The 10,303-nt window shown below is 47.0% G+C and overlaps 1 protein-coding gene across 1 annotated transcript in view; it reads right to left on the bottom strand.

Moving 5' to 3' along the window:
• vps13d (vacuolar protein sorting 13 homolog D) overlaps window positions 1-10,303 on the bottom strand; it is a 58,547-nt gene that overhangs the window by 33,163 nt on the left and 15,081 nt on the right. The window contains exons 20-34 of the mRNA XM_083675424.1: window positions 9,914-10,065; window positions 8,483-9,589; window positions 7,994-8,084; window positions 7,684-7,810; window positions 7,118-7,298; window positions 5,507-5,689; window positions 3,782-3,959; window positions 3,077-3,290; window positions 2,530-2,701; window positions 2,154-2,269; window positions 1,702-1,926; window positions 1,213-1,490; window positions 793-926; window positions 511-666; window positions 1-181 (exon numbers count right to left, since the gene is read on the bottom strand). The exon at window positions 1-181 is cut by the window's left edge and continues 21 nt beyond it. Coding sequence (XP_083531550.1) covers window positions 1-181; window positions 511-666; window positions 793-926; window positions 1,213-1,490; window positions 1,702-1,926; window positions 2,154-2,269; window positions 2,530-2,701; window positions 3,077-3,290; window positions 3,782-3,959; window positions 5,507-5,689; window positions 7,118-7,298; window positions 7,684-7,810; window positions 7,994-8,084; window positions 8,483-9,589; window positions 9,914-10,065 — 3,495 coding nt within the window. The remainder of the gene's footprint in view (window positions 182-510; window positions 667-792; window positions 927-1,212; window positions 1,491-1,701; window positions 1,927-2,153; window positions 2,270-2,529; window positions 2,702-3,076; window positions 3,291-3,781; window positions 3,960-5,506; window positions 5,690-7,117; window positions 7,299-7,683; window positions 7,811-7,993; window positions 8,085-8,482; window positions 9,590-9,913; window positions 10,066-10,303) is intronic.

Genomic DNA, 10,303 nt, shown 5'->3' with positions numbered 1-10,303 from the left:
GTCTGAAGATATCTTTCTGGCTGGATAAAGGCTCAGGGCCGGCCACGGACGTGCCTGTCTGGGAGCAGTCAGTGCTATCGCTGGGCCCAGGAGTGACAGCAGTGGGGATGGATTTGGCGATAGCCAGGAAGAGCTGAACATCATTGTAGGAGAGCCGGATGTCCAAAGCTGGGAACTGGATCTGTGACGGCCACAGAAACCAATTGACATTTGGCTTAATATACAAATCAAAGTGAGTTTTGATAATATAAAAAAAAAAAAGTGAGTTTGATCATTTGACATATGTTTTACATATTACTACAACTAGTTTCTATTCCATACAGTAGCCAAATTGACGAAAAGTCAAAGCGATCTTAAAAGTGTCTATCCTGCTCATTATAGCAGCTCTGACTACATGTTTGACTTTTTGGTCATATTCATTAGACACAAAACTAAAATGGACGTTCACATTCAACAAGTCATGGTAGCGCCATGTCTTCCATTGTTAACATGTTCTGCCTGAGCCCTGACCTCCAGTAGTGGGGGGAAGTCCTCCATGTTGAAGGCGTCCAGCAGGCCAGAGCTGCTCTGATAGGTGGGGCTTCCACACAGCTCCACCTGCACGTTGACCGGGTCGATGATGGACAGGGCCGTCTCCTGCTCACTGCCTAGTCGACAAGAGAACACCTGGGGCAGGGAGACACCACATAGGTTAGAACCACCTCAACCAACTCAAACCAACACTGCACTTACACTTCAAAATTCTGCCTACACATAGCCCAACAATAAAACAGTAAAATTAGTGACGGTCACCTCAATGCCGGCCAGGCTGCCGGAGAAGGGCCGGTCCAGCAGACGGGGTTTATAGGTCAGAACAGTGGTGCCCTTCAGAATGATGGCATTGGTGTCCAGACAAGAGGAGTCCTCCACCACCACAAACTCAGTGCCTAGGGGAAAAAGATAGAAAACACATACAAACCTTGGTTTAAGACCAAGTCTATATGAGTGTACAGTGGTGTATCTATCTAGTACTATATGTTGTAGTATCCAGGGTTTTCCCTATAGCAGGTTTAGGGAGGCCACTTAAGTGTTTTTCTAAACCATCGTGCAAGAAAATGAAGCTTGTTTCCGAAGCACTGCTAATTTAGTAATCATAACACCTGTTACACCCACGGAGAGTCACAACAGAAGCACTGTCCGGTCCCAGGGACAAACCCTGGTGCCGTTTCTGACCTGTCACGTTGATCTTGACCTCCAGGTATCGTTCCTGAGTGACCGGCACAGTGGACCTCTTGGTGACCACGCCGCTCTTGACCGTCTTGGGCATTACAGCGCCGGTGGCGCCGGGGTCGCTGCTCCCGCTGGGCCAGCGTTGGCGGGGCGCGGAGCCCGGCGCTCCCTTCTCCACGGGCATGCGCAAGAAGTCGCGGACCAGCTGGAGCCAATCGAAGATGAGGAAGACTCGCAGGTTGTTGAGGACCATGGTGAAGCAGGAGGAGTCCCGGGTGGACCTGACGGGGGGGAGGGACAGTGGTGCCCTTAAGAATGATGGCATTGGTATCCAGACAAAAAATCCCCATCTCCCAATAATAGGCTATTTAATCAGTTTAACAGTCTTCCTAAAGTACTGGGTATGCTGATATTCATTATCAACGGACATGAACTCAACAAGAGAGTGACTGAGTGGGTTTCAGTGTAGGAATAGTCAGTGTGGTACTGTACCTGTAATGCAGCTCTAGTTGGAGCGAGGCCCGGTTGATGCCTGTTTTGGAAGGCTGGAGAATGCAGTCAAAGACATTGTGCTTGCCCCTGGCACCGGTGGCCGAGGCCTTGCCAGTCCCTGTGTAGCGTGTGTCGTATGCCAACAGGGAGTGAGACACCAGGTTCACAGACTTGGAGCCGTTGGAGAAACTCTCAAAGAGCAGCTTGGATTTCATGAAATCAAACCTTGATGAAGGAAGTTGTTCAATTATTGCCGAAACCCAGATACCACATATTACGCCTTAAAAGCACAATCCTTGCACTGCACACTTGCAAAGACCCTCCCCTTCAGTTTTGCAGGGTCAGTACTTTTTAACCAGAAAAAAAACAATGTTTCACCTTTAAAGAAAGGCAAGAGTATGTGAAGATATTAATATTATATTTTCATGAGGTCAATAAAATGAAGTGCTTACCTGGCAAGGGAGCATTTCTGTCCAGTGGTTTTAGGGTTGTCAAGCAGCTCTAGACTGACGTTCATCATGTCCACAAGGAAGGACATGCTGGTGTACACATCCCCACTCAACACCGTCTAGAAGAACAGAAACACAGAGGAAGTCAGGGGAATCTCTCTAACGGGAAAACTAAAAATGGAAAATTGCATTCAATATGATCTCATTTACTGCTATTGCATTTGGCCACAGCAGTTAATGTGTTGTGTTTGTGTGTGTGTGTATCAGCGTTTGTCTGTGTGAGTGTGCATGTATCAGTGTTTGTCTGTGTAAATATTTGTGTGTGTGTGTGTGTGTGAGCATTTGTCTGAGTGAGTGAGTGAGTGAGTGAGTCACTCACATAGCCGCTGGGGTCCTGCAGGTTGTAGGGGCGGAGGAACTCCTCTATGGGTTCTCCCAGGTTGTTGTCCAGCAGGCCGCGGATCAGCTGGTAGCGCTCCAGGTCCAGGGAGCAGTGGACCGACGACAGGCTGCCATGGATGGACATGTCCGGTACCGCATGACTCAACTCCCTGAGGACGACACACACGTCACCTCAACCACATTGTAAGTGTCACAAATCATGTGATTGTGTGTTTATCAGTGTTTGTCTGTGTGAGTGTGTGTGTCCTCATCACATCAACCACCTTGTCGACCAAGTCCTCAATAAGACATCTTTCTCAGACATTCCCCAGACACAGACTAACAAGTCCTAGACTAAATCAAACTTTAAATGGAGACTCTCAAGATGAAGAGAGTAGGCTTTTTACACTTGGATCTGGAAAAAAACAGCCTTATATATGTTTCATTTTGAGATTCTCTGCAATGAAAAGCACTTCATCAAATCTAAAACCAAATAGGTTCTGTTGTTTAGGTCTTTGTGTGGGGAGTGCGGGCGCGAGCCTCACTTGTCCAGGTTGCGCTCCACTTTGAGTTTAAGGCGGCAGCGCTCCTTCAGCAGGTTGGCACCGGTGCGGCGCACGGAGTAGGAGGGGAAGACCAGGTCCCTGTCAGGCTGCTGCCCTGCACTGTCCCAGGGCTGGCAGGACAGACGCTCCGCGGCGAAGATGTCCATTTCCTGGAGGTCCAGGGCAATGCAGTCTAGTAGACACACGTGGTCCTCTGAGCACACACACACACACACAGACACACACAGGAAGTACATGTATGTTTATTTAAAATGTTCAGTATGTAGGATTTTGAGCTTTGAAATTGTGCTAAATGGCCAAGTATATGCACATATTTGCCGCTATTAAAAGACATAGCATGTTTACGTTTCACATTTTCAGTGTGGCCACAGAGGCAAGCAAAGCACACAACTACATGCTGCCTCTAAATGTACCTATTCATTAGTCATCTTACTTGTGACAGGTATATAACAATAGTGTAACAAACATGCACAGTCCATATTTCAGCATGGTTACTACAGTATTTAGATATAACCACATAACTGTTTGCTAGTTTTGAGACAGAAAAGTATGGACGGACTATCTGAAGTAAGATAATGGAATAGACAGGAATTTAACAACAAGTGACTCCAAAGGCGTCCCCAATGAACGACCCAATGTCACAAATGCTGTATTGGCTTTCACAGTGCATTGAACTCTGCTCACCAAGGTCGAGGGGTTGGTCGTCCTCTGGTATCCTCCCAGCAGCGGGGGGCTGAGGCCGGCCCAGAACAAAACCTGAGGAGGAGGTTCTGGAAGAGGCTTTGAGCGTCTCAGCAGACTCCCCCTCACCGCTCTTCTCTCCTCCTGCTGTGCTCTGGGGCTGGGCGCTCCTCACACGGTCCTTTGAACAAAACACACATGATTAGACAAACAACAGCCAATGAATAAACAACACTGTCAGATGAACATTATGGAACAAGTCCTAGACATGTACTGTACTGAATAACATGCGTTTGAATAAGTCCTGTGCAGCAAATATGACTGGATGTGTCTGAATATTAGTGCCATAACATTTCCATTTGGTCAGGAATAACTGCTGGCACATACAGCTTAATCCAAACTTCAAACTACTGGCATTAACTTGATCCCCCCCCCCCCCCCCCCATTCTGCTGAGGGCTGGATGAGCATCTGAGATTGCTATATTGTATGGGTATTTTATTTGAAGTCACTTCAGTTTAATCTCTTAATAACATTGCCCAATTTAGCAGAAGAGGAGGGAGACGATTCTCATTAGTCCACTCCAAAACCAGTCTGTCAGACGTTTTCAGACCTCAAACGATGTCTATTGTCAAAGTGAGTCGATTTCAGTTGTTGTGTAAATCCAGCTACATGAAGGAAGGCTGGATCTACACAACAGATGGTGTGGGACATGACATGAACTCTGAAAACATTTGGCAAATTTAGATTTATGAGTAAACATAAAGAGAGTAAATGAATAAGAAATTGATTCAAATGATTCACGATGAAAACCACACAAAAATAAACCAATTTTTCAGATTCGGTAAAACAGAGAATTGTCTGACCCACTGCCACTCGGAGTAAACAAGTAAAAGTAATCATCTAGACTTTTTCAAGAGAAGTTCACACAAGCGGTCCATTGACAGTTCACACTCCCAAACCAAGTAGTGCACAAACAGCATGCCCTCGTACCTTGTAATGGGAAGGATCCTTGTATGAATTAGCATGCAATATCAAATTCTTAACAAACAAATACAAAATGGGGATGAAATGCTATTGCGTTATTATAGTGTGTAAAAGTATCATAATATACACATCAAAGTCCAGCTGAAGTTATTCATTGTGTATACTGTATAGCAGTGAGTTATGGAATGTAACTTTCTTCATTTCATATGCAACTCTTATTCTAGAAAAAGTAATTGCAAAATATACACCCCCAAAACAGCATCCATATATGGACCCATTGTGTTAGCATGGAAGTGGGGAAAAATGGGAACTCAGAAAAAAGTCTCTGGAGTAATGTGAAATTGTATTAAGAAACAGTACAAAGTGTTAAAGTTTAGCGCAGAGCCAGCATAAATAGGCCACATCACCATGCTCAACTGAAAGCTCAGGAAGGCCTGTGTTCATAGAGCATTTTCCATTTGACATCAGAGTGGAGCAGATCCTATGTCCTGTATCTAGGGCCGTGGTTCTGTAGACCACAAAACTCCAGACCCTAAGAAAACTCAGCACCCTAAGCACATCATATAGAAGATATAACATCAGAATTGCTCCAAAAAAATGATATCAAAGCATAAATGAAATGCTTCATAAATACAGGCATGTTAGGTAGTGGCAGGCAGGTGGTAGAGGACGAACAGCTGGTGTGCGCCAGCAGAACTCACCAGAGAGGGGAAAAAGGTATGTGCCATGGTAAGTTTCTCTACCTTGTCTCTGAGGGAGAAGGTACCATGGGTGCCGGCGGGCAGGAAGGAGTTGCGTACGCGCAGCTGGCCCAGGTTGGCCACGATGAGGCGCGGCGAGCGCGAGCTCTCGGGGATGAGGATCACAGGGGCGCCAGCCTCGATGTCCAGGAGCACCCGCGACGCCCTCTGGGGCCTCTCACGCACCTGTGGGGGAGGGGGGGGGGGCAGAGGGAGGGAAGGGGGAGAGAAAGGGTGAAGGAAAAGCAGAAGAGTGAACAAGATGGAGTTAGTTGTCTTTATTTATCTCTTCTCGAATGAAATCAAAGCAATATCTGGCGTCTAGAATCAGACGGACTGGAGGAATTAATATTGATGATCTCAGCTGCTACTCTTGAGTTCAGCAGATGCACAAAACTGAAATAAAAGGTTCAATTACAAAAGAAAAACGAAATAAAAAACAAGTGTGTTACGTTTCTATCACACACTATCATTTCTATCAATGTGTGTAAGTGTAATTCCACGGTCCTTATTGTATTTGTAATGCTTTATTGTGACAGATTAGAAACAGAGGGGAAGATAGGATGTAGGGAGACAGTAGGAGGGCAGACGCCAAGCGAGAAGCCCAGTCTGAGTTTCATGGTTGACCACTATAATACCACTCTCCAGTACCGGGCTCTCATTCATGACTGGAAAAAACACTTCACCACTACAGTACTTAGTTTGCAGAGAACTGGAAATTCCAGTATCTTTTGTATGTTCCCAAATAATCATACAACTGTGGATGCTTTGAGTCAATACCTTTCCGAATCAATGAAAAGGGTAAAGGGATATTGAAAGTCAACCCTAACCCTAACCCTAACCCTTTCAGCAAGGACATTTCAGGTTGTGGATTTTTCTGTGAGGACATGTCATGTCACCTCCCCCCAACTGACTGTGTTCAAATAGCATTGCAAACCCGCCAATTAAGGAACTGGGACTGGTAGAGTGCCACGTGAGCTGGGATTTAGGAGGAAGCAGGTCAGACATGGAGCTCAGTGTCTAGCTTCATCACCACAGAGATGCCAACAACTTGCCCTGCCCTGGTTTGAGGTCAGTCTGAGAGTGATGTGAGGTGATATGTCCCTGAGCCGCCCACTGCCACCTCTGAGCTCATAGGACACACTGTAGCTAAACCACTACAATGACATTAGCTATGGGGAGGTTATCAGACCTGGGTCAAAATACTTTCAAGTACTTTGAGTGTTTGCTTGAGCCTGCCTGTGGTGCCAGATGGATGGGGTTTGCACCTCTGGGACTATTCCATTGGTTCCACTGTGCCAAGCAAACTCAATCAAGCACAGCAATTTATTTGTAATGATTTAAAATACTATTTAAATCAAAGTGTCCAAAGCACAACAATGATGGCATTGTAAGAAGAACTGGGTTAAGAACATTTCACAGAAACAATTACCCCTAACCTCTACCCAATAAGGTATGTGTAGCCAACAGCCAAAAGAATCGGACAGGTATAAGCAATATGCCGGAAAATAATTCAAACTAGTCAAAATTCCACCTCATCAGATCGCATCACACCATACATGCCCCTATTCTATTAGGGTTAGGGTTAGGAGGAGATCCAGAGGCCACACTCACAGCCTGGCCCTCCATTGCGGCCCTCTGCCTTCCCAGGACGTCCTGAAGCTGGGTAAAGTGCTGGATGAAGGCAACCACCTCGGTCTGGAAGCGCTGGGTGTGGACGTACTGCACCGAGGCCATCTGCAGGGACACCTTGATGTCACACTCCCGCTCCAGGTAGGGATCGGGCTCCCCGTATCTGGGGGAGAGAAGTGTATTGTCAACCCAAGGGCTGGTGGAGATGACAGAGCAGCTAAACAAGATGACGGATGAGCCTTTCAATTCAATAAATTTCAGAGCAGCAAGCCGAGCAACAAGTTCACTCAAAATATTTCACTTTATTGGAGGTGATAAACACATTCAAATCTGCAAGCTGTTTCTCTTATATATTGATATTGACGCAAAACCACTTAGTGGTTACTGTTTTCCACTTTTGCGCCTCTAAGCGGTGCTCCAAAAAGTGTGAGGCGTTGTAAAAAACAAAAAAAATGAAATGCAATGCTTTATCGCTATCAAAAAAGGGGCCATGTGAACAAGGCCTTAGATTACGTTTTCCTGAGGAAGAGAAAGGGGTTTAAACGTACTTGTTGATGTTGAAAACGAGTGCCTCTCCACCCCGCGTGGTGAAGCGCTCCCTATAGAGGTCGCCGTGCGGTGTCAGGTCACTCAGAGACAAGCTTCCCAGACTCCCCTGCAATGCTAGATCGCCCTCTGAAACACAGGATGTGACATCACATTGAACGAGATGGAGTATGGAAACGCACCGTGCGAAATCACATGTAACCAAATACCCAAAATGTACATATTGTAACTGTATTGTATAATATTTGAGAAAATCATGCAGCTATTGTGAACTGTTGCTATATCATATCAAAGTGTTGAGTTGATATTCACCAATCATTTCCCAGTGAGCAGACAATTTGGAGACGCTAGCTTTAGCAAGCTCGTTGGTTTTCTTGTTCAGCACAAGTGACAGAGAATGGACCTGAGGATGAAACCATTGTGTAAAAACAATCAGAAATCTTAATGGTACATTTACTACTGTGTGTACTGCTAGTGCTGGCTAAAATGGGAGGGATGTAGAAATGAGTTTCACCACCCAGGGCAGGCATCCTATTAGAATATAACATGAGCGCATAACCTCTTAAATCACACCCATCGAAAACTGAGCATTTGAGGGAGAGTTGCAGGGCTAGATTTTTACAAAAGAGTACTGGAAAACAACAGAAACCTAATTGTTCATAATTGGGTGATGGCTAATTTGATCTGGTGAAGCCAAAATTCGAACCAAAACACTGGAAATTGCAATTTTCACTTTAGTGAGCCTTTAACATTCTGTCACGTCTATTGCAGTGGGTCTTCAGTACTGTTGTGTGAAAGTACCTTCAGATCCAGCTTAGTGTTGACCACTTCAGTAACCTCCTCCTCCATCATGTCTGGGTACATATCTCCCAGGTCATGTGGTCCAGGCTCCCACAGAGGGTGCCCCGGCATGGGTTGGGGGGAGGCGCCAGTGGTTGGCACCTTGAGGGCATGATTATTGGCGGTGGAGCCAATCCCAAAGAAGTCCAGGATGACCACCCAGGTTTGCAGCGTGATCAGCACGTCCAGGCAGTTGAAGTCCACGTCTATGCTACGCCCCACACCGCCGTAGCGGCCCTTGAACTCTGGGTGACGCCGGTCTACCAGAAGCACGTTGATATGCACCAGTGTGTCATCAAAGCCCGGGGGCGGGTGAGGCGAAGGGGTGTTGCGGGTGGGGGAGGGGGGCGGTGTGCTGGGGTAGGCCGGCTCCTCCTTCTTGCTCTTGCGGCTGGCGGCTGACGGGGTGCTCGGGTGCCTCTGGTAGAGCTGGAAGACATTCTGGGCCTCCTCCATGTGGGCGGGCAGGGAGCGGGGCATCTCTGGGTAAAGGGCGTTGGAAGAGGACGGGCAACTCTGGGACAGGTACTCCTTGGGGCTGAAGCAGGAGGGCTTGGGGGCGCCCCGGGACACCATCAAGTGTTTGTACTTGGACTCCGGGTTCTGCTCCAGGAGGTCCTCCATAAGAAGCGAGCGCAGGGTGAGCTGGACAGACAGGGAGTGTGGGTGGTCTTTGGTGAAGTCTCCCTCCAGGTCCTGGAAGCGCAGGCTGACCAGTCCCTGGGAGCCCTGACTAAGGTCGGCACTGAGCTGCACCTGGAGCTCCGCCACACGGAAGATGGCCCTCACCTGAGTGAAGGAGGGCAGCTGGAGCGGCGAGCTGTGGGACTGCTTGGGCATGGGAGAGGACAGCGAGTTGGACAGGGAAGAATAGGACAGGCCGAGGTGGGGCGGGTCTCGGGCGAAGAGCCCGCCCTGGGGGTCCGGAAAGCGGTGTGGTTTGGTGGAGGAGGGGGTCGGGGGCGGAGGGGTGGGCGGTTGGCTGGGTGTCGGCCGCTGGTCCTCGATGAGGGAGAGGTTATCCAGCGTCTGCAGAACCTGCTCATACACGGGCTTGGCCAGGAACACCTGAGAGCACAAAGTCAAAAATCATTCACTGGACAGACACTTGTATATCACATGTCATCGATACATATACTCTCATTGCTAGGGCTAGTAGCCTTTACTTATTCAAATAAGAACAGCTCCAGGCACTAGTTTCATATGTAGGCTAAAACTGGGGCCTGTTAAGGGCTTCTGTTAAGGGCTTATGGTAATGGCCCTACTCATTGCGATAGAAATCCCAAAATGTTATGCATCACAGAATTCATTAAATTAATTTAATTCAGTCTAAAGATCCAAGGAAAAAAGTCAGTTCAAACATTTGACATGAGCAATAACAGTGCGGAATACCTGTACAGCATTGACAAATTTGCCCTCCACTCTGAGTAATCCTGTGCTGTGGTAGGGCTCATCAGTGGTAAGAAATGTGAACTGGGTTTCCTCGTGAAAGGGGACTTTCTCAATGGTGAACTGAATGGTGGTGTCTTTCAGAATATGAAACGCTAGGAGAGAAAAAGGACTCAGTCATTATGCCCTGACGCTTGGTCTGGCTAATAAACATTGCATCAGTAGTACATGGTTCGATTTGTTGAGTCGACTCCATGGGGTCAGCCCTAGTGAGACGTGTACTCAAACAGGTAAAAAATAATTATACGTACCAAGTAAAAATGTGTACAGATGTGAACACATTGGTTTTAGGTAAATACACACAATACAGTAAATCCTATGTAGGAAAAAACA

The sequence above is a fragment of the Argentina silus genome (assembly GCF_951799395.1).
Source record: "Argentina silus genome assembly, chromosome: 8".
Lineage (NCBI taxonomy): Eukaryota > Metazoa > Chordata > Actinopteri > Argentiniformes > Argentinidae > Argentina > Argentina silus.
The sequence above is the reverse complement of the archived record's forward strand: the minus strand, read 5'-3'. Positions and strand labels throughout refer to the sequence as shown.